The 23,987-nt window shown below is 39.2% G+C and overlaps 1 protein-coding gene across 1 annotated transcript in view; it reads left to right on the top strand.

Moving 5' to 3' along the window:
* Positions 1 to 2,177: 2,177 nt before the first annotated feature.
* The window catches only part of STAT4 (signal transducer and activator of transcription 4), a 36,546-nt gene continuing 14,736 nt past the window's right edge, over positions 2,178 to 23,987 (top strand). The window contains exons 1-8 of the mRNA XM_008950175.1: positions 2,178 to 2,309; positions 3,817 to 3,961; positions 16,214 to 16,312; positions 17,092 to 17,184; positions 19,106 to 19,184; positions 20,781 to 20,866; positions 21,773 to 21,924; positions 23,115 to 23,273. Of these exons, the coding sequence (XP_008948423.1) occupies positions 2,182 to 2,309; positions 3,817 to 3,961; positions 16,214 to 16,312; positions 17,092 to 17,184; positions 19,106 to 19,184; positions 20,781 to 20,866; positions 21,773 to 21,924; positions 23,115 to 23,273 (941 nt within the window). The 5' untranslated portion in view covers positions 2,178 to 2,181. The remainder of the gene's footprint in view (positions 2,310 to 3,816; positions 3,962 to 16,213; positions 16,313 to 17,091; positions 17,185 to 19,105; positions 19,185 to 20,780; positions 20,867 to 21,772; positions 21,925 to 23,114; positions 23,274 to 23,987) is intronic.

Genomic DNA, 23,987 nt, shown 5'->3' with positions numbered 1-23,987 from the left:
CCGCGCAGGGCCTGTGCTGCCGCCGGTGGGGTGGAGCGGGGCCGTCCTGCAGAGGATAAAAGCTAAACAAGTGGTCAGTGTTGCAGTCGACCTCTTAATGCTACCTGTTCCATCAGACCGTACCGAGCTCGTTACAGAAATCCCGTTTACAAACCGTATCCGTGCGCCTTGTGAGCGCCTACACACGTGAGCATCCCTGCGCGGTACGGAGAGGGCCTCAGAGGGCTGCAACCTCCACAGCATCTTCCTTTTTCTTTTATCCCCTTAGATAATAATTCTAAGTTTCCTTACTAACCTTTTTAGAATATCATAATCACCAGAACTTACCAGAAATGGCAACAAAAATGCCACTGAAAGTCAACAGGCTTACAAATCTTAATTTTTTTTTCTCACTATGAGTTATTAATGCATCATGATTTGGTTTCTTATATGTATCTCAAGAAACAAAGTCTCTGATTCTGTGTAACTATCAGTCTAGCAACACAGTGAAATGCTCCTACGTATTACTACTCCTCATCAATTTAAAGAAAGTAAATGTTCAGGACACATTTTTTCCTTTCTGAGTGGAAGTGATAAAGAGGAGGGAAATGTCACTGGGCACATTTCCACTGGTGTTATATACAGTGCCCTTCATACCACACATAGAATCATCCCATCTGGTCTTTGTTAGGGAGAAACTAAACCCTGTCACTTTTACTTTTGCATGAGTAAGTACTGAGGACTATGTTACAGCTTGAGATACTTCATACTTTTAATTTCCTCCTCCCTCTGACTCAAGAAAATGCAAATGAAAGACCATAGCATTAAAAATACAATGTACTCTCTACTTCAGACTGTTGACATTCTGAAACTATGATTCAGAATTGGAAATAGAAAAGCCATTTATAAAAAGGTCAACTTTCTATAAAAGTGACGATTTTGATGAAATCTCTTTTTTCTTCAGGAAAACTTTCTATCAAAAATGTTCAAACAGATGTGATACGTTGATCTACTGCAGTGCAATCTTTAGGCTGTACCTGGATTTCATATAGTTTGTTAACAGGAACAAACATCCCAGGGAAAGGGAAGATCACCTATGGTATGGGATCAGGGTGTGGGCAGAGCCCACTGGAGGACTGAGACCACAGGACACAGCCCTTGGGCATCCCTCTTCTCTCTCAACCCAACCACTGACTTCTCATCTGCATGCCCCATCTAGAACTGCAGCTTGGCATAGCCTGTCCTGCAGCAGTGGTTTACCTTTAGTCTTTCCTGCACTGAAAAAAAAATCACGATGAAGGTGGTGTTTTCACTGGTGGGATTAAAGATGACGTGCAACCTTAGAGTGCAGGTATCAGAAAAGTAATGTTCTCCTAAGTGAAAAGAGAGTCACTCAGGCTGAGGTGCCTCCATGGAGAGCCCCCTCACCCAAAAACTCTTTAGTCCATGGAGAGAAACAGGTATTCAGAGACAATTCATCCCACCTAAATTCTGGAACAACCAAACTCCTAATTTCAGTATGTCGGTAAACAGCCCAAACTTAACTGCAAAAGTTATTTCAGTAAGAATTTCAGAGCCTGTTGCTGGGTGATCTCTTAGTTTTCATGAGACTCTGCACTTCTCAATTTTTTTTTGTCCTTTTTGTAATATCAAATCTCAGAATTCTATGACAATTAAAAACGGAAAGGATGCCCTAGATAAATAATTTAGGTTGTAAAATAAGCAGTACTCTCCAAACAGAAGATGTGGGGCTCTAGAAACAGCACAATAACATATGACCATCATTGGCTTGGGGTAAAAATGGAGCAGTGTGAATTCACCAAGTAAATTCATTGCTTTCTACTACTCTTTCATAAGAACAGTTTTACCTGGATTTGAAAAGTACAGTCCTAAGCTACTTCCTTTAAAAGAGAGGCTGCATAAATCTCCCTGCTTTGTAAGCATCATACAGTACCCCAAAATATTTGCATTAAGGAAGAAGATTGGCAGAGGTACCCATTCAAGTGTAAGAGCTATGACTTTTAATATTCTTGCTCACTTTTCTGCCTCTTCCCTTTAACTAACTTGAGCCAAGAGAATCAACAGGAATATTCAAGTATATAATAAAAGAACTACAATGAAAATAAGTGGTTTATGCCCTCTGGATTATTAAATCATAACCACCTTTCAATGCCAAATATGTTTAATCTTTTCTTTTGCAGTATGTCCCAATGGAGTCAAGTTCAACAACTGGAAATAAAGTTTTTGGAGCAGGTAGACCAGTTCTATGATGACAACTTCCCCATGGAAATCCGCCATCTACTAGCACAATGGATAGAAAGCCAAGATTGGTAGGATTAAATTTATTCCCTCTCATGTTATTTCAGTCATGAACAATTCTTTCATTGTCTAGCAAATTTTAGGGTGCTCATTTGTGAACTGTGCAGGCACCTGCACTCCAGGAATAGTATTCTGCCAGTTATGGATTTAGGCTGTTGAACTGTCAAAGTTTAAATTTAAGGAATGCCTGAAGGAGAGGTTTCATTTGAACTTATACCTAAACAAAATCTAATAACAAATGGTCTAGCAAAATAACAGTATTAAAAGTTTTTCACAGAAAAACAACAATGCAAGTCAGTTTCCACTGGAAATGTTATACATTTACCTCTTGCAGCATAAAATTATTCACTTGTCCAAAATTACAGCTGGATATATAATTTTGGGGAACAAGCCAGCTGTTCGCAGGAACTATTCTCTAGAAGATGAATTTATGCACAAACTTGGATCAAATTTGACAGCTATCTTAAGAAAATACAGAACTAAATGCAAAATAAAAAAAAATTATACTAGTGTGCAAAGAAGGAATGTTAATTTTTCAAGCTAAATCCACAAGATTATAGGAGGACTATTGGGAAAAAAAAAAAAAAATCTGCTAATGAATGCAAACTTTGCTTATAGCTCAGTGTCTATGGGGCTGTAAGAACACAGGAAACATTAAAAATCTCCTTTTTGACAAATTTAGCAGGCATCTCAAGCAGGCATCTGCCTTTTTGGGGGCAAGGAGAGAAAATATCCCAAGGACAAGGATGCCACGCAGTCCAAAGTCTATCTACTGTTCTGCTTGCTAATGTTACTGCCCTTCAGGTTCTCTAAACAGCAGAACCAGTAAAGCCTAGTTTTGTGTTTGTGTCCTTTGTCCCCTACATACCCTTCACCAGTAGCTTCAGAGTCTTCCTGTATCCCCAAATAGTTTGGCCAGGCAAAGGCTCATCTGGTGCCTGGTGTGAAGATATATATCTGCTGACTGGCCATCTGGCTGGTGCCTCCTGGAGCAAGTTATTATTGCCATTTTCCTCAGTGGAGGCACTAATTTGGAATCCTCTCCTCTACCAACCTGCCAGTTTTCCGTGAAATGTGTAAGAACATACTCTCTTTTGGACTTTGAGCCCAGTATCAACTTTGTCTGAAACTGGGCAGCAAATTCAGAAATCACATCTGTGTGACTGATGGAGCGAGAGGGACAGTATGCAAAATCCCCATTTCCTCTGAGAAGTGGGATAAAAATAGTTAAGTATTCACTGGAGCAGAGACTAGAAAACCCTGGTTGTGTCCCTCCTGGCTCACTGCACAGCTAAGAACATCCTCACCCTATCTTTCTTGCTGCTTATCTGTGTGAATATAAATAAAAAGATCATAAAATCAGTTCTTCCCAAACCTCTTAACTAGATGCAAGTCACCCTATATTTAAAGCCTTTTTTGCTGCCTAGATTTCTGAATGGATTATAATTTTCTGTACAGATAGACTGACACTTCTTCTGACGTTTTAAACATGCATGTTCCCATTCATTGATTCTCTAGGGAGGCTGCATCCAACAATGAAGCAATGGCAATGATCCTTTTACAGAACTTACTAATACAAGTGGATGAACAGCTGGACCGGGTTTCACAGGAGAAGAATCTTCTCTTGATACACAACCTGAAGAGAATCAGGAAGCTGCTGCAGGTGGGTCATTGCTTCAGATGATAGATTGCATACTCTGCTTTCTAAAGGTAGTGCCCAGCCTCTGAATGCAGTTTGTTCCTGGGCACAGCTCAGAGCTGTCCTGGTTGCTATAGACTCCAAGCAGCTATGGGAAGACCAAGCCTTCAACAAGATAATTCAAAAGAATAATTCCACTGTCTGTTGCTCTGTGGAACAGTAATTCACATTTTAATGCACACTGCTCAGATACAAGTGCTGTGACTTCTTAGCTCTATGCTTTTAAGAACAAGACCATATAGGCTTATGGATGTTCCTGTTTATTACAGATGTAATTACCCCTTTTCAGACACATGCAGATATTTGACTATGGAATAAAAATGTGTATTTCAGGCTTAAAGCAGCACCCTGAAAAAGGAACTCCTATAAATCATTACCATGTTTGCTATTTTATGCTTAGCTGGGATAAATTGTTGTGAATGGCTTACAGGATTTTCCATTAGACTTCTGCAAAATGATATTTATTTTGATTGGCTGAATGTTTCTCTGATAATTATTTATGTAAGGCAAGAATTCTCAGAGTTCCACTTCATTAGTCACATACTTCCTGACATCTATCTGTCTTCTACATAACGCAGATATGCATCTAGGTTTAATGAAAGTTTGGGGTTTTCTTTCAGGGTGTTTTCCATAAGTAGTTAAATTAGATTCCTTGCAAAATATGTTCTTTATCTTATATATATATATACACACACGCTGGTGTGGAAAATTTTAGCGTGACCTTGCCAATTATTTTGTTGTCTTTATGGCTCTGTCTTTCTATTCTCTATCATTAATGGTGGCTTCTTAAAAATGTGACTATTTCCACTGCTACCAATTTTTCTTCTGGTGTTATGCAAGCAGTCTCACGGAACTTAAAAACTCAAGTTGCTTTTTGCTTCTTTTATGGTTTGTGTAGCAGCACTATCCATAATTTCAGTACTGCTCCAACAGCAAATTTACTTAACTGCTTTTGGACTTAACTGCAGAAAGGTTAATCCTGTTATTTCTGTCATGGTCTTGGCAATGCTTTACCACAGTAGGGCAGAGACAGAGCTGTATCACCTGAGTAAAGGTCTTCTGCCACGGTAGCATACACGTGGAAAGAGCATTTCAGGACACTGAAACCATCAGTTGCATTGGTGTAGTGCTGGCTTAAAAGATCATGTGTTTATGATTATACTATCACAGTGTGCCCATGCAGAAGGATTGCTATGTATTTACATGCAGGATCTCCAAAATAAAAGTTTCTTGCTGTTCCTTCTCTTCACACCATTTATTTTATTCTACATTTTTTACCAAAACGTGAAGCGGCAGCTCCGCATGCTCTGCAAAACTTGACACATCAAGAAAAGTAATCAGGCCTTGGGCACACCTGAGTTTACATAATGACCAGTGTGAAAATGACCAGAATGAAAATTTTTTTTCAAGTCCTGGCATGTTTGGAAAATACGTTGTGATGTCCTTCCTAACAGGCACAATGCAAAGGAGGCTTATCCCAGAAAAGAAAGAGAAGGGGAGTTGTAAGTGATTTCCCATTAAGTCGTTTCTCAGGTGGTGAGGATCTGAGTCACGATTCCAGAACAAGCCAAAACACTCTGGCATCTCCATTACAACTGTACAGGTAGATTACAGTCACCATATACTAGCTACAGCAGCAGCAGAGCCAGCACCAGAGCTGGTCTTTTCCTTCTCTAGATAAAGCAACAGTAAAAGTCCATGTGGAGTAGCCTCACCCATCATTTCACTCCATTGCTGGCTCTGAAGAGAAATGCACCCAAGTTGTGACGTGCACCAGCTTGTTTTCTCTGTCACCCTGTAGGCCCTGACTTAGCAAGCCTTCTAAAACAGCAAGGTCTCTCTGCTCCTTTTGGTGGCAAAGGCACAAAGCATCATGAACTTCTTCAGAGGACACGTGTCATGGCAGAATTATACTGTTTATTATAAAGGATCTCAGTCTTGAGCTTTGCAGTAAAATGTTTACTGCTGAGAAAAAACAAAACCAACCCAGCAGCTCTCTCCATCACTAACAGTGTTGGCCTTTCTCCATTATCTGGAGACAGCAGTAACCTGTATTTAGATAAAAAGCTACTTGTTCAGTTTCAAAATACACATGCAAACCACCAGATACAGAACAGTGCTTTCACTATTAGAGCTTTTCCTGATTTCTAATGACCTTTAGCACTATCACCCACAGCCTATTCTGATTTCCAAAATAATTTTGGTAGACCAAGGTAGGACCAGACTTGCAATACTGTTTGGTTTTGGGTTTTGGTTTTTGTTTGTTTTTTTTTTTTAATTATTAGTGGTAGTATTTTGCATTAGGCAAATAAACCATGACCTGAGATATCTGTCACACAGGTATTTTGGATTTTTGTGTAAAATATGTTACAGCTTCTAACTTCTGGAACGTAGATGATAATGCATTTGCAGCCAAAGTATAGACTGTATGTTCTATAGAGCTGCACAGGCCAGTCTCCTGAGCTTGAGCTATTAAAATAAATTCTTTATTGGTTAGGTAAGTGCATCAGCAAAAAAAAAAAGCTATAGTAGTTGTAATCAGCTGACATCCTATCCTTGTTACTAACTGTCAGGTATTATTAATGCACTATGAACTGTACATGACGTAATAGGGACAGTATCTGCTGTAATGTCGTTACATTTGAGTATGCAAGCTATGTAATTATGGGTCTAATTTTTTTAATGCATCACTGACTGCATTTTATTGCCAAATACATGAGACGTTTGTAACTGGGCATTTGGCTGTCCACCCACAGCTGGCTGCACTTGCAGATACCTAAGTCTTGCACTTTGAGGTAGCTTGTAACAGTTTCATGAGACAACACCAGAAAAAGGTGACCTATGTGCATAGTACAGTGCTGTGGTCCCTTCTGTTCTAACATGCCACCTGGAGAAAGGGAGACTGGAAGAGTGTGCTGTAAAACTAGGGAGATTTTTTCCTGACTTTGGTGGATGAAAGATGTGAGCTCATAAATAGGAGAGGAAGCTGCATTTGTGATCAGCTTTTCATTTCTGGTGACTCCACGAACACTGTAGGCTTTATTTTCTCTGAAGGCTGGTTACCATGAGTCCACCTTTATCTCTGCTTTGCTCTCTAGTGCAAGCAGTTCTTTGAAATTTCACAGTTTACTCCTCTTCCTTCCCCTCCCTACCAACACACACGGTCACACATAGAGTGTGCACACACGTGCAGAGCTGTTCAACCTCAGTACATGATCCGAGTGCAATGTTTGCTCATTATTTTGAGCCAAATTGTGTTACAATATTAAGGAATACTTGTCAAACTAGATAATGCTGGAAACCAGCATTTATCACTACATATGCAGAATATTAAGTTGAGCTATGGTATAGGTTCCTAAATACTATGTCAACAGCAGCAATAATTAAAACTAGGGAACACACAATAGCCATTCAAAAGCAATCTGTAGTTCTTGACGAAAGGCAAAATGAGGAACTAATGCTTAATTTGAAATACAACTAGATTATTAATGAAGAGCAGCCTCAGAAGAGGAAGTAATGCAGGCTTTAGAAATGGCTTGTACCGCTGCTCGCTACGCAGCAAAGGACTTGTTACGGTCAAGATTCTTGGTGCTGTTACTAAATCTAGAGAGAATTATGCCTATGAGTTATCAACACCACAGCCAAGCACACCTCAGCTGAAAGATCTGCCTAAGATTTGGGTTTGTTATAAAATGGAGGAAGTGTTCCATTCTGAGCTTCACCTGAAAGACACTTACATAAACATCTTAGTTGTTCCATGAAAATAACAAAGCAAGTAGTGGAAGAAGTGAGAACTTGCCTGCTTCGTACTTGCAATACAAAGCTTTGGGCAGTCGTAGGCTTTGTGAAGGGCAAAGAGCAGAAGCCTTAGCAGGAAGGTGGGTCTGCCTGGCACCTTTGCTTTTAGGCCCTAGGGACCATCCCTATTCTTTCACCATAAGAGAAATAACTATGGAACATGGAATTTCTGCTCAGACTGCTGACATTCCAAAATTATCATGAGGCCAAAAGAAACATTCAAGAGACATATGCAATTTGACAAACTTATAAGCACTGAAAGCAGTGCTAGGAAACTTAGCTAAGCAGCTGAGGTGACTGCTTGCCCTCAGTAATTTACTTTATCCATTTCTTGCTTTCATTGCAACATTGCTTCTTGACATTAATCTGCTATAAATGCACATGTTATATTAAAATCGGGATCAGCGTTTCAGGTTGGAATCCCTCCTATTTACTGCTTACATTATTACTGCTTCTCTAGTCAGTAAATTGGATTCATTTTTATAGCAAAGCAGCCTTTTGTTGCTCTGCTCTTAGATGGGAGACAGTACAGCACAATCACTTGCTAAAGTGCTTAAATTCTCTGTCCATCTTCCTACAGAACTCCTGCTCCCCGCAGCAGTGGTTCTGGAGAGGGATGAGGAGAGAACATGTTTGGAGGCAGTGGGGGAAGGAGGGGGGAAAACTATTTCTATGGTTCTTTCTCCTGTTTAAAACCTAGATGGAGAAAAGCAGAGTGGATTAGTCACAAGGAGATGGTTTGTGCTGTTGCCATGACAACAAAACATAAAGGGCAGATGTGAAGCTCAGAAATGCTGCCGACCACTTCTAGGAACCAAATTGCAGATGCAACAGTCTACACGACCTTAGCCCATGAACAATTACATCTTAGTTTTCAGAAGGGATGTTCTGAAATAACAGAGTCCCTTTCCTGAATGCAAGCTCCTGTGCAATGCAGGAGTAGATTTAGTACACAAAGACGACTGGGGAAATACAGAGACACTCATGTAAGACAGGCACTGTCCACATTCCTGACTCACACACCAACATCTTTGGTTAGGGGACAGCAGTCAGGCTGCAGCGCACAAGGAACCAAGGCAGAGGAGGCCTGGAGTAGCCTGGGAATCAGAGATGGCCACCATACCCCAGTGTCACACCACTCCACTTAGGAATGGTGCTGACGGGTCTCCGAGTAATGCACTGATGTTCATCTCAGAGACGTTCTTCCCCTCCACTCCAAGCTGGAAACTTAGAGGACTCAGCAGGTACCTTCTAGATGAGTTGTAGCTCCATGGGATGCAGCCTGGCCCCTGTGTGGGCTGGGGTGGCTCCCAGGAACTGAAGTGCCACCAGCACGTACTGCGATGGGTGCACGACAACCACATCAGGATAAAGCAGAAATTCCCAGAATCGTCCTACTCATACATGAAGCTCTTGTTTATGTTCTGATCTCAAGATAACTTCTGAAAGCAATCCCTTCTGATTAATGGCAACATGCATCTGTGTCACATCACTGTTTACGGTATTCGGGGGAAAATCTCATTACATAAATCTTCCTTTAGAAAAGTGAAATAACAGATTTCAGGAGTAAGAAGGGCTGCTCTGCTCGTTTAGTGTTGAAGCCTGAGTTAATGAGTATACTCTGTGCTCTGGGGAACAATTTGCTGTAAATTATGTATATTTATGATATTCTTTTAATACATCAGATTCTCAGGTATTGGTGAACTTGACCCATTCCCCAGCCCTGCTAGAGCCTGCACTGAGGGGAAGGAGGGCAATGGGGATTCTGCCTGAACAAGCAGGTCTGTGTGCACAGCATAAACACCTTGGGGTGTGCTTATAATGGGAGAGGTCAGGCAGAATCACCTGATTTGCTGATTCACATCAACCTGTTATATCAAAACAAGCTTTTGGAAGCATTGTAGTTATACTGTGGAGTTGGGAAAGAATAATTTAGTTATATTTCTTTCTCATACACAGTCCTACCTTTCTATGGAAAGACCTGGAATAGCATCTGAAAATATCTGTTGTCATCTTAATCACCAAGCATTAACATTATGGCACTTCTTTCCATATAAAATTCACTCTGTTTCCAAGTAGTACAAATAAATATCTTACTTTAGACAATGCTACTTAAAACAGTAACAGTCACGCATTCCTGATTCTGTTTCAGGTTCTCGGTTACACTGCCAAGTTTGTTTCCATCTGTAATGAGAAGCAAACATCTTTGTGCTTCTCCAGACAAAACTAAAATGAACACAAAGGTTTTTTTAGTTCATGTGACTGCTTACACAAGTCACTGCGTGAGAAAGGTACACGCATGAGGGATCCTAGGATTATTTATTTCAGTACATCAAAGAAAATGGACAAAACAGCATTAGATCTGAAGTAGGACATTCCTGTTGGTACTTCACAAACAATTCTAATAAGCACTGTGCTGAGAAACAGTTGCAAAGAATGGAAACACAGCCATTGATGTTTAAGTTGCAGTTTCCTGTTAAAGCTTAAGACAGGGTGAGAATGGAACAAAATAGAGAAAGTTTCTAATACACCACAGAAGATCCACTTCAATATGTTATTTACGTGTATTTAGCGCTCATGTAACCTGCCAGGACATCAGAGCAAGAAATTACAGTAGGAAATGTGTTTTGAACCAGGGTGTCTTGCTGTCTAATACAATTCAGATTGATTTTTCATATAAGCATCTTGCCCCCAGTGAGTTTTCCAGTTCAACTGTTAAAGCTGTTTACAAAAAAAAAATTTGGTGTGCAAATGGGAAACCCTGCCCAGAAGTCTATGCTAAAGCAGCTTGCTGTCTACTGTTAGTGATTGCAGGCTGGTGAATGCACAGCAGCCTGAGAAGCAGTTTTCAAAAGGAGTGATATGAGACTGAAAAAAAATTATTTATTAATAAAAACCCCACAATATTTTTGAGTTCCTAGTTACTATTTAAAGAGTGCAAGCCTAACCGTTTATAAATATTTCAGTTTGGCTCTACAAAACAAATAAGAGTTTACTTACAAACAGAAATAAAAATACAAGCAAACAAAATAAACAACCTCTTGTGGGCTTTGTTCATTCTGAAGTATTAAGGGCCCAGTTGCAGTCAAACATCTGCCTGAGAGATTAGTTAATAATACTCAGGTCTTTGTGTCCAGGAGATGGAGCAGGGAGGATTTAAAAAAAAAAAAAAAAAAATCAGTCCTCTCCCTCCTCTGCTGCTTTACCCTTTTTCATAGGGAACACTATACTTTTATTTATTCTGAAATAAATCACATTTAAAAGAAGCACTATTACATTATTCACACCCCCCTCCCAGCAGCACAGCTATATTGTCTGATGGTGAGATCTACAGATGTGTATTTTCTGTAGCTGCATCTCACCCTACCTGCTTAGAAATCTGCTGTTTCTGTAGACTCTTCCTTGACTGGTTTTAATGTCTGCTGGGAGGGATGCAGCAGTGGAATTTGGGTGCAAACTGAGGGACAGAAAAACAAAGCTCCATCTTCACAGCTCATGCACGATGCTTTTACAGCTTTGAATATTGCAGTTTGGTTGCACATGCCTCAAAAAAGTCTATGAGCTTTTGGAAGTTATGCATTATAGGATACGAGAAAAGAAATACAACACTACAAACCTGTGTGTTAGGACTTCCCACACATCACAGGAGTTGTCCAAAACAATGAGGTTGCCTTTAAGTTCTCTCATGTGTTCTGAGAGGGGGAAAGGGAAATCTAAAAATAAAAATCTAACAAGAGCAGTCTAAATAGATAGTGTCACAGGTACTTCCTCTTAAAGACCTACATAAAATAGCCATCTTTCTACTAGAAAAAGAATTATTTTAGTAAGAATACTGCCTGTTTAATTACAGGCTTTCAAAAAACCTCCCAAGCACTTTACCTATCTCAGGCTAACATAAGGACTGACTCTTTTTTGTGTATTTGAGTATTGTCTTCATTAGACTTTCTGCCTGGATGCAAAAACAGAGATAGAAAATAAATCAAGGCAAAATGTTGTTTGGCATATTTGAAGGTGAAAATGGGAAATAAATCTGTATGGTTATGCCTTCCCACCCACACATTTCTTTGAGATACACAACTATACTGGAGGTTTTTTCTTTCAAAATTAAAATAGACAGGTTTTTTCTCCTCATTTTTTAATTGTATGAAAGATGAAATAGCTGCTTATCCAGAAAGATACCAAGTATCAGACTTGGTAAAATAAGCTTATCACAAGTGAGCAACAGGGAAGGCAATGTATTTTTGCTTGACTTTGTAATCCTCTTTCCTCTCTGTGTCCCACCTCCCTTCCATCAGCTGCTTTAAATATTCACTCCACTTATACAAATACATCAACAGTTATACTAGTTAATGGTTCCAGGCTTCCAAGTAAAGCTCATACTGTATACAATCGAAAAGCTCAAGCAGAAAGAAAAAAATATACAGCTGATGTTTCTGATAGTCCAAAAAAAAAAAAAAAAAAAGAGAAAAGCAAAGTAAACCCAAACAAATTCTGAAATGCTTTCTCAGAATTAGAAAGCATTAAAACCTACTCAAGTCCTTTCTAGGTCACCTTGAAAGCCAGTAGATAACCAGGTAAACCCCTGACTGACTTTCTGAAGGTTTCACAGCACATGACAAATAGACACCAACAGTCACTAATACCTAATGCTCTACAGTCAGGATACTCAAGTAGTGCATAAATATTCATTTATAGATGTGTGCATTATATAGACCTTTGACACATGAAAGAAGGCTGGCCAATACTACTATGGGTGGGAGTGATCCACTTTGTGATGGAGCTGCCCAGAGCAAAATAACCTAAATTTTGGAAAATTAAAAAAAAAATTGAAGAAGAGTGAGATAATGAATCTCTGGTCTCGATTTCTTTCATCTCAGGAAAAGCAGTACATTTCAGATACTAAAACTGAGAGCTGTTTGGTGTTCTTTTTAAAAGCACATGTATTTTAAATGCCACAATATGTTTTTTAAAGTTTCTCCATGATCTTGCAACTTGCAAAATCAAATCTTGCATTTCCCCAGCCCCCGTTTCATGCATCTGAACATATCCCAAATAGCTCAAGCTCGTTTAAAATTTGGCAAAAGGGTCTAAACTCTGCGTAGATACTGACAGTATCTAGTAAGATATTATCACAACAGATGTCTCTGGCGTACAGAGAGTGCATGCTGGGCAGGGGTAGGAAGGTTTTCTCCCAAGAAAATGTCATCAGCATTCACAGAAAATTTTCACCTGTTCAGAATGAAAGTTGAATTTCCCCTGTTTGATTAAATTTATCATCATGCTGGTAGTTATTGAGAAGAAGACAGTCCAAATAAGATCATTTGTTGTAAATCATTCTATGGAAGACCTCATCAAAATGGAAGAGAGGAGAAAAAAAATTTATAAGAACAACAGAATTACAGTAATATTAACAGATAAGACTAATCTTTCCATTTCAACCTTCAGATGAAAAGTGAATCCTCAATTTCTCTTTGCTGGTATTCATGAAAAGACAGTTAAAAGTTTTACCCATAAATATATTAATATTATAATTATGCATAACTACAGAATCCACATCCTTTTTTCCTGGCTGCCAATGCTCGTGTCACACTAAGTTAGTATTCTCCCACCTCAAGGCTTTTTTTGGTTAAATTTCCTTTCTTTTCCACCTTGTACTACTCTTTCAATGACAGGAAATAATTTTCAACTAGTCGTTCAGAAGCCAAGGTTATCTTGAGCAAATTCTGCCCAAAACCAAAGACAAGATGGAAGTGCAGAACAGCAAGAGTTGGCAGTAGATGGATAATAAGGGAATACTGAGTGGTGCATTCTGAAGTGTAATTACCTCTGAGAAGTATAAAACATAGGGAGAAAAAAAAAAAATCAGTGTTATTATTTTAATGGAGTCAAAACTTACTGGTTATCGTGACTTCTAGTAATAGTTATTTAACATTACAACTTATTTATTTTCAAAAAGAAAAGTGAATTTCCACCTGACCTCTTGATTCAGATGGCTTTCTGTCTTGATGAAGCAAAGAAAACGAGACAGAATGATTTTTTTTTTAGAAGTTTTGCATATGAATAGTATCTAGAAGTGCTAGGAAAGTCCCTAGTACCCGGCATGTTTTTCTGGGGGATTTTAAAACATCCCACTGTCAGAAGATTTTTTTTTTTTTTAAATGTCCCTTCTACATAGACACGTTTTCAAGCTCCAAGAGAGCATTTTTATTTCTTGTTGACTTTGTCAAATAGCTTTTTTTTGACTCCTTTTTGTCACAAAGCAAAGACAAAAGGCAGTCAAATTCCATCAGGCAGTAGTAAGCCAGGACTAAACACTCCTCAAGCTTTGTAGCTTCAGAGAGCCTGTAGATACCAACATGTGGTACAGTCCTCTTATATTAGCCATCTGTGTGGAAGGTGGGACCCTGTTTTCAAAAATAATACATCATAATATTATAAATAATATAAAATAATATATAGAGAGAGAGAAAAAAAAAATTAACAGTAACAAGGCAAGCCAAGCAACCTCCCAGCCAGCCTCTCCTGACTTCACATGTGCTAGTCCTTAACAGTAAACTCAGCTTTTGCTGAGCAGTTTCAGTCCACTGAGGAGCAGAAAACCCATTCAGTAAAAAAGTGTGAGTGGTTTCCATCCCAGTTAGCAATCTGGACTGGCTCACTAAAGAGTCAGGCAGGCACTGGACTGGCACAAGACCAGGGCTGGCAGCACACAGCCAGGAGCACAACATTCTTTGCAGCAATGGATTTGCTCTGGCTGTTGCTGTTGGACCCTACCTCTACCTTCCTTCCACATGAAGCTCCACTGCACTCAATCTTCCACAGCAAGGTCACAGCCATTTCTCACGTTCCTGGATTCCCATCCCAAAGTTACATCCTGACACTAAGCAGAGACAGCTTGGGAATATGCTCAATAAAGGGGATTGTGGATACCTTCCTGGACCTGAAGTTGAGTTGTGCTGAAGGAAGTGTGCCACGAGAACACAATTACTACCCTCACAGCCAAGAAGCTGGCAGGGAGAAAAAAGTAATGGCAGATCTTTGGCACTGTTGTTTGACATGGAAAGCAGCAGTGTATCCTTACTGTCTTATTTCTTTCATCTTAGTCTCTACCTGGAACCACATTATAACCACCAGCATGCTATTTAATACCAAGCAGCTCAAACCAAGTCTCCACGCTTAAAACCCACCTTTTTTAATACAGTATTTCTTTACCTTGTAAATGAAGTCAAAACATATGAAAAACTCATTCAGATTACGTAGATTTCATGTAAAAGCACCCCAGAGAGGATTCTGGTTTGTCTGTCTAGTAAAAAAAGTGTTAGAAATATATGCTCATTCTTATAGTAGTAGTTGGCATGTAGAAGCAGTTTGTTCACATTTCTTTTGTTCACATTTTTTTTGTGATACAACAATTGGTACGAGGTATCAAAGGAAAATACAGCATCAATTTAAGTCTATATAAATTTATTGTGCCACATTCAGAGAAAGCAATAATAAATTAAGTTCTGAGTGGCAGCAAAATAAGATGAGAATATAAACTAATCAGAAAGAGGGGGAAATATAGCAAGTCCAGAACTGGAAACTGTACAGGAGAAGAAATGAATTGGATTAATTCTAATGAATGGCTGAAAACTGTATGAGCACTGAATAAAGGGCATCTGAATGAACAATATGTGAATACTGAACAAAAGGTATGAAGGATACTGAGAAACACTGAACAAATACATCACCATGAAAGAAGCTTCTTGAGAATCCTCAACCATTCCAATTTGATAAATACAGCACAAACCAATATTAAATCAAATTGTGCCCAGTCCTCAGTCACACATCAGCAGTTCTGCACCTTATTTATGGTGGTATGAAAATACAAACATTTTTTGGTTCTTTGGCTTGGGACAAGAGTTGTTTCTTCCTTCACCTTAGGCACATCTCTTGTTGAAGGAGAAAAATTGTTTGTAGAGAATAAGATTTAAGTCTTCTGCTTTATGCCCAGGAAGCTTTTCTGCTTGCATTATTGCTATATTGATATGCTTAGAAATGTTTGTTGGCAGAAGTGCTACATGCTAACAGCAACATCATATTGTAAATGGAAGACATGATAAAATTGTGCACAGGTTGGGCTGATGGGAAAGCCCTTTCAAAACAGCTGTGTTAGCAGTGGAGCAATCTGATCTTCAAATTATGCACATCTTGGAGCTGTATCTATACAACTCCATTGTTAAGAATATTTTATGTCAATGGCAGTAACTAATGCTGCACTGCAAGGCTGAACCAGCACTAACAAAGGTCAAGAGCAGTAGGGGAGTCTTTTCCACCCACACCAAGCTGTAGCTCTTAGACACTGAAGCACATGGTGATTTCCAGAGGGACATCCTGAATTCTGAATTCTTTTAAAGTTGTATTTACTTGTGCTTGCAGGGCAAATATCATGGTAATCCCATGCATATAGCAGTGATCATCTCAAACTGTTTAAGAGAAGAAAGAAGAATATTGGCTGCAGCTAGCATGCCTGTACAGGTAATGAATTACATTTCATTAATTTGCTCCATGCTAAATCTGCTCACATGCTTATAGGACCAAATCCTGTTCTCTCATTCCACTAGAGTGATTTGTGTGCACTAGGGGTTGCCAAACAGTGCCCTTTAAAGTCATGTTTGTACTTTTTTAGTGGCTCTACTGCTGCAAACATTGCTATAAGTGACTTCTGTGTCACAGCTAATCTTCAAAGACTTTAATCTGTGGGAAAGGCTTTAAAGAGATTATTCTTTGCAAAACAGATGTGTATATTTAAAATTATGGAATGCATTAATTCATATTAATGCAAAAGACATTCCGTCTGATATGTTGCAAAGGCATGGAGAGGTTTTATGTTGCTTTAAGAAAAAAACTTTAAAATTACATATAAAACCTATTTTGGGGAAATTGTTACAGGGTTAAAACCAAAACACAATTTTTAAGTCAAATGTGTTCTTTTTAATCACTTGTGGATGTAATAGATTTTCTTGTATAAGCATCGTGACATGGGTCTTTCAGATGTCTACTAATCTGTGTTTAAGTTTCTTTAATTTACTAAATATTTAATGTTTGCAGTATACCCACACCCTTTCCACCTTTTGGATTTCAAAGTTACAGCAGCACGTTTTTCAAATCTGTGGAACTAAACAGATTAGTCTGTTTACACCAGTCTCCAGCTGGTTGAAGACCAATTTCTAAATTCCCTGTGTGCTAGGACTTGCAATAGAGTTACTACCACTTGTTATTACTCATCCACCCATTATCTCTTCAATGTGCTCCAGGGGCCGCTGGAAAAGTCTCTGCAGAACTCTGTGGTTTCAGAACGACAAAGAAATGTAGAGCACAAGGTGTCAGCCATCAAGAACAGTGCTCAGGTATTTTTTTGGTCCTATTTGATGAATAGTCACGGTCATGATTTTCGTACAGACATACCTGAACTATTTTTGAGCTGGGAAACACAAATACTTTTGCTAACAAGCTATGCCAACTATTTTCCATTATTCTGAGGATCTCAGCCTAGACTAACTACTCAGGATATACCTGAATCTTCAGGTTTTTACAGCAGTTCTAGGTTCAGTGTGGGAGCTACCTATTTTGAAGCTATCACACTTATCCGTAATGTGAGTTGCAGGCAGACCAGAGTACAGTAAGAACGTATCTACTGTCTTGATAAAGATGTGAGGTTCAATAAATGTCTTTCTGCAACTTCACCTCTTTTAGTTGGATCAGCAGTATCTAGCCTTCGTGACCTCTGAGTCACCTACCAAGATCTTTATAAAGCTGAAGGGCTACGTGACATAATTACATGTTTTGGAGACGTGAGGGGAGAAGAACACTGGGAGCTGATGATAACAGTTCTCTGGGAGTTTCCCATACTGCTGCAGGGCAAGCCAAACCTGTGGCTATGTCCCACAGAGACCTTGAAAGCTCGGGGAATACCTGCCCATTCAGTTGAAGGTAGGATAACCATTCAGACTGCCTGGAGCCCTTTTGCTGCCCCAGCCCCACTCAGCTTTGCAGCAGTCTCAGCACAGATGTTGCATTTGAAATACCTGTCCTGTGCTGCTGGAGAGCAACACTTCAGGTACAGGGGAAAGAGGTCCTAGTAGCATTCTTCATCAGTGTTCCCACACGTGCGGAAGAAAGCTTACAGAGATGAAACTCTTAAAAGGATAAAGCTAGGTTTAGAAGAATGTGAGGCTAGATCTCTATCTATGTATAAAGTTAGAAGATAAGGGTTGCAAAGCAAAAGCAGACAAAGGTGCAACCCAGCAGCCCTACCATGCTGCTCCTGCCTGTGTGGGGAAGTGCAACCATCCCTGAAAGAGCAGTGAAAATGAAAACTATTTCTAGATACAAGAGAGTTTTAGTAGGTAATTAAGTTGAGCACAGAAATCAGCCAGCTCCTTTTGTATGGAATTTCATACCTTACATATATAAAAGTTCGGTCTCTGAAGTAGAGAGGAAACCAAAGTGGCTAATTCTGTGTCTCCTAATTTAGCAAAAAAGTTTTTGTATTTTCACAGATACTTAATGTGCACTTCTCAGGGAACTCAAAAGGATTGACTTGTTGGCACAATCAAGGCTTCCTATAAACAGCACAGAAGCAGACCTAAGTAAAACAGATTATTTCCTACAGTTTTATTTTCCTTCTTTTGATGTGGATTTTTTTTTTTTAAATTATCATTGTTTGGTTACTAGAAAACACCTTCTAAACTTTTTGCAGTACGTATGAAAACAAGCCCTTGCAAAAAGCCAAAGCAGCAAAAATGTTGCATTTATATACCCAAATCCTTAAGTAATTATCTAGATAATATCTCTGAGCCCTGCCTCTGTCTCCTTTCTTGGCTTTGCACACACCATTCCAATTTCCATTGAAGTCAATGCAAAATCATCCATTTGGCCAGTTTTAAAGTTCCAAGAAGACCCTTACATTAGCACAATAATTTCAGTTTAGCTCAGGCTAAATGTAATTATTCCTACCTTCCTCTGTGTCATTGAACAAGTAAACAAGAAGCAGTTAAGCTGTATCAACTACTGTTTGACTTGGGAGAGAGGATAATAGTTGGCTTTCTGAAAAAGTAAAATAAATCTGTAGTTATAAATGTGTATTTGTAACTCAATTGACTTTTTAAAAGTTTATAAGATAGTAAACCAGAGTTCCCAGAACTACTTAGGGATTTTCCAGTAGTAGGAAAGGGAAACACTACATTGTGCGTTTGTCCATTACAAAACAAATTCCCTTTTATGTCTCTGTGTACACCTAAGAATTTTACTTTCTTTTCCTTGGGAAAGATGACTGACCAAGATGTCAAATACTTGGAAGACTTGCAAGAGGAATTTGACTTCAGGTATAAAACAATACAAAGCTTAGGTAAGAGGTTTTATAATAATTTTTAGATTCTGTAGGAAATGGCTAAATGTGCAGCTAGACCCAAGCTTGCAGGGGTTTTATGTGTTACCCAGATAAGACACATAAACATAAAAATGGATTTTTAGTTTATATAAAGTTACAGTCTTGGAACATAATGACTCTTTTGGGGTTAAGAGGGTAAAGAGGATCTTGTAGAGCAGTATAGTTATTTTCTACAGATAAGCTGCATAATGGCTTAAGAAGTAATATTTTTATTCATTTAAAGAACCTATTTTTCAATTTCCTCACTTTTGACATGGCCCTTCCTCGGCATGATGTGGAAGAGGCCCTTAGTTCCCAGAGTAGAGTTGTGCAAAACTGATTTTTTAGTTTCTAACTTGGCTTTCTGTTCTTTTTTGACCACAGTGGTGATAACCAGCTGGTAAGCTCTCTGAATGCACGTTTGACCAGCCTGTGATGGCTGAGTCCATGGCAACAGTCCTTGCATGATCTCCTTCAGAAAAGAAACTGAGGTCCAGTTGTGTCTGCTCAGATATTTTCATAGTATCTCCCTTTGAACATGCAAAAAAATATTGGGCTTGAAACATCCAAGTTCTTAAACACATGAATCCTGTACGTTTAAGGCTGGATATGGCCAAGCAATCAGAAGAGATCAAATTGCCATGGTTTAATGACTTGCTAGTCATCAGGCCAATCATAATTATTGACCATGCAGATGGCTGAAGCCTGCCCCACTTGCAGAAGAAAACATGCTTACGTAATTGACTTTCAAGGCTTAAAATTTCAGAGTGTCAAAAAATGCTCTACAGCAGCACAGCCATCTGGCAGTACCTCGCAGTGTGTGCAGGCAGCTGCTGTGGCTGACTGTTAGTTCCTTGTCTGCTGAAACATCTACCCTAGCATCATAGAAAGATGTCAATCCAGAGCATAGCAGAGACACAACTGGCACCAATCTCTTTTTTGAAAGTAGCACGAAAGATGGAAGGAGATCAAGAGGTGGGGGAAGGCGAGGGCAGGGGAAAAGTTGTGTGTGAAAGAGCAAACGGGGCAAGCTTGGGGAAGGTTGAAACTGATGCATGATCCAGAAAAGGTTACGGAGAGGGGGAAATACCCAGTGATCAGTACTCCCAGCTGCTGAAATCCCCACGGCCATAAACACTTTCTCTGTTTCAAATGTGTAACCTCCATTCTTTCAGCCAGACACGTAATTCAGACCAAGTCCAAAGAGCTTTAGTCCAGCTGCTGACACCACGAGCATATTTCAGTAGCGTACAGATCAATCCTTGATCCAAGCCAGATGTACATAATACACAAGTATGCACATGAATAAGAAGTTTATGGATTTCTAGCTATCATCTCTATGGTTTCTGCCCTTTCCCACTCCATATAGACATAATAAGAGTGGAATCATAAAACCTTATCGTAACACTTTACTAAAGCAAGTCCATTCAAATGAAATACACTATTACATAATCTCCTGCAGTTTATTTTTTCACCAGTTCATGCTGCAGTCTGGTCATGGCTTTTTCCCCCTGCTCCCCTTATACACATACACCCACAACACACATTTACACTGATTTTTTTCATCCCCTGCAGAGCAGAGTGACAAAAACAGCGTCCTCATTAAACAGGAAATGTTGGCATTGCAGGCGATGCTCAATACTTTAGACTACAAGAGAAAGGTTAGCAACGTGTTTTGTTATTTGTGGTTCATTTGCTTCCTCCCTTTATTCCCACACCGAATACTCAAACGTGTACGCGTGCCTTTTTAAATCCTCCTCTCTCAGAAGAGCAGACAAATAACACAGGAGTGAAAAATCCACAAAATGTTTGGGTGGGTATGGGTGATTTGGACTAGCAGTTAAGAAATTGGCAGTTAAGCAACAGCACAATCAAGGATCTGGTTTTGCAAACCTCAGGAGTGAGGTGAGGGCACCACATCACAGCACTTATGTACTGTGCTAAATGGATAACTTGGTTGTCAGCCTGTAGCTTTTAAAGTAAATAAAAAGTATTCAAAGTAAATGTAATTGGGTAATTGCACAGAAAATCAAACAAACCAACCCCAACAACTCCCCAGTGGTACCTTGCTGTCTTCAGCAACCAAGACTTGTAAATATGACAAATATTCCCCATACCACTTCTCTGCTGGCACAAAAAAACAGTACATTTAGGCCACTTGTTTGAGCCCATGTACTTTGAATGCTTAAAAGCAGGCAAGCAAAACCCCAGTGCACGGGATATGATGCAAAACAGGAGGAGAACTCTTTTGACCTTGACAGCATTTGCAAATCTTAAGTTCTTGGAGGTATTACGCCCACAAAGAATGTAACAATCCTCCTTCCCACCCCCCAGAAAAGAAGTTTTACTGAGGAAGAGTTCATAGAGATTCAGGATTAATTTCAAGTACAACTGGTGATGATTCCAGTCACCTCTGAGTTAAAGAGGCTGAAGCGATAGCGACTTAGCACAGTTACTTTCAAAATAATGGAAAAATTTTTAAAAAAAGTAATCAACACTATATGATAATTGCAGAAATTTGTGGCTGTTCCCTGTGGTCAGTTTGTGACACCTTTCCTATTTTACAGGAAGTACTCAGTAAAGTAGGGCGTGTGATTCATGAAATCGATGTGCTTATGAGCAACATGCTGACTGAAGAGCTGCTGGACTGGAAGAGGCGGCAGCAGATTGCCTGCATTGGGGGTCCCCTCCATGGAGGGCTTGATCAGCTCCAGAACTGGTAAACTTGCCTCGAGCTTGTGTTTCCACTGAAAACCACAGGAAGTCTGCTGCACAGGAAGTGATCATTCCTTTAGATCAGTTGCCTTGCTACCTCGCAACAGCAGCAGACTCATTAGCAGCTAACCAAGTAAATAACTAAAAAATACAATTTGTTTTGGTGGGCAACCTTTGCTATTCTGAATGAACAAACACTACAGGGAACTGCTGGACCTGAGCCGTGGCAACCACTCATTTTTTGGTTTGACAGTTGTTCCAGATAGATGATACATAACCCCTTGGGAGTTTTGCTTGAGTAAGAGCTGTGCTGACTGAGTTTGTCACCGAGGACAGTGGGAGTTTTGTCTAGGCAGGAGCTTGGTAGACACTTTATGCTTTGACTCACTAGGTACATCACTCCCCAGACTTCAAACTACGCAGGAATTGAGTGGCAGTAATCTCTGTGATGGCAACTTTAAAGGTGATTGCAAACAAAAAGAAAATAGCATTATATTTAAAAAGATATTGCAGCCAGAGAATATCAAAGTCCTGGTCATTTCTCTCTTATCAAACATCTTTTCTGGAAAAGGTGAAGTAAAAAATAAGAAGAAAAGAGGAAGAAAAACAATGAAGAACATTTTTAGGTTTGAAGAAAAAAAAAACCAAAACATTTTTTTCCTTTTTTGTGGGTGGGTTTTTTTTTTCTTCCACTGAAGTGCTTTTTCCAGTGAAGATGTTAAAAATGGCTTAAAAATATGACTTTTTGTACACACGTACCTGATTAAACTGTTAGCAAGTGCATTTGGATTTGATATTCCTTACTGTTTTTACACTTCTTCAGTCTTGGTAATTTGGTACATTTTATATAAATATTATCCTTTTAAAGAGTACATTTTGCAAAATGAGTGACCTGTAGGAAAGAATTGCCATTGGCATAAGTGTCCTGCATGTAAACCATCAGCACTATGTATGGCTTTCTTCCAAATCATCACAGACACTGTTGCATAAATATTTATATTTTAAAGTAGGTAATGTTATTAATATATTTATATAGTCCTGTAAACAGGAGACGAATGGACATGAGTCTGGATAAGCTAGAAAGTACCCAACTGTCCTGATTCCAACTTCCCTCAGCAAGAAATTCAGGAGCCATGACGTTCTAAGAAATGCTTCACATGGAAAATTGCAAACTCATCTTTTGTCTTGCTGTAGTTTTACGCTGTTGGCAGAGAGTCTCTTTCAAGTAAGAAGGCAGCTAGAAAAACTGGATGAACTGTTGACCAGATTGACTTACGATGGGGACCCCATCCCAGTGCAAAGACCTCAGCTGCTGGAGAAAGTCAACTTTCTGCTCTACAATCTGTTCCGGAAGTGCGTAAGCCATTGTGCATCAATTTGTGTCAGTTCAGAGAGTTATTGGCAACAACGAGACAGTATGGTTAAAAAATAAAGTTTCAATCTCCGAGGCTTTTAAAGACCAAGTTCCCAATATAAAAAGTCTGTACAGCTGTCATCAAAACTCCTAGAAGCTGAAGGTGCCAGGCATCCTCTGTGTAGCAGTTAAGGGCTTGTGATCAATTTCTGACTCTAAGTGAACTCACAAAATCCACTTATTTCAGTACAAGTTATGTACATACTGCTGAGGAAAGTTGTGTTTGTTTTGGTTTGTTTTGTTTTTTAAGTAAAGTGACAGGTGCTAGTTTTTTTCCCTGTCTTTCCTCTTCCCCATCAAGACATCCTTCTGCCCCCCTAGTTCACCCTTCTGTAATAGATGAAATACCATCCTCTTACCTTTTGTACTAGCTATGCTAGAGACACACCACAAGTGACTATCTGAAACCAAAACATGGCCAACTGTTTTTTATAAATAATGAAAAATTATTAAATGATTTTTTAATTCATTGGAGCTAAGGCTCAGTGTACTTTTATACTCTTGTTTTATGGTTCTGATAAGTTTTGGTCTTCAAAATTTTTATCAGCCTGGTATTTCTAGATGATAGAATTTGGTTTGTTTTGATTTTTGATGTCTTCCAAATACCTATTTCTTATAAGAACAACTCAACTATAGGTTAGACCACTGGATGA

This window comes from Merops nubicus, unplaced genomic scaffold, assembly GCF_000691845.1.
Source record: "Merops nubicus isolate BGI_N331 unplaced genomic scaffold, ASM69184v1 scaffold49921, whole genome shotgun sequence".
In the NCBI taxonomy this organism is placed as follows: Eukaryota; Metazoa; Chordata; class Aves; order Coraciiformes; family Meropidae; genus Merops; species Merops nubicus.
Note: the sequence above shows the minus strand (reverse complement) of the source record. Positions and strands in the feature narration are given on the sequence as shown.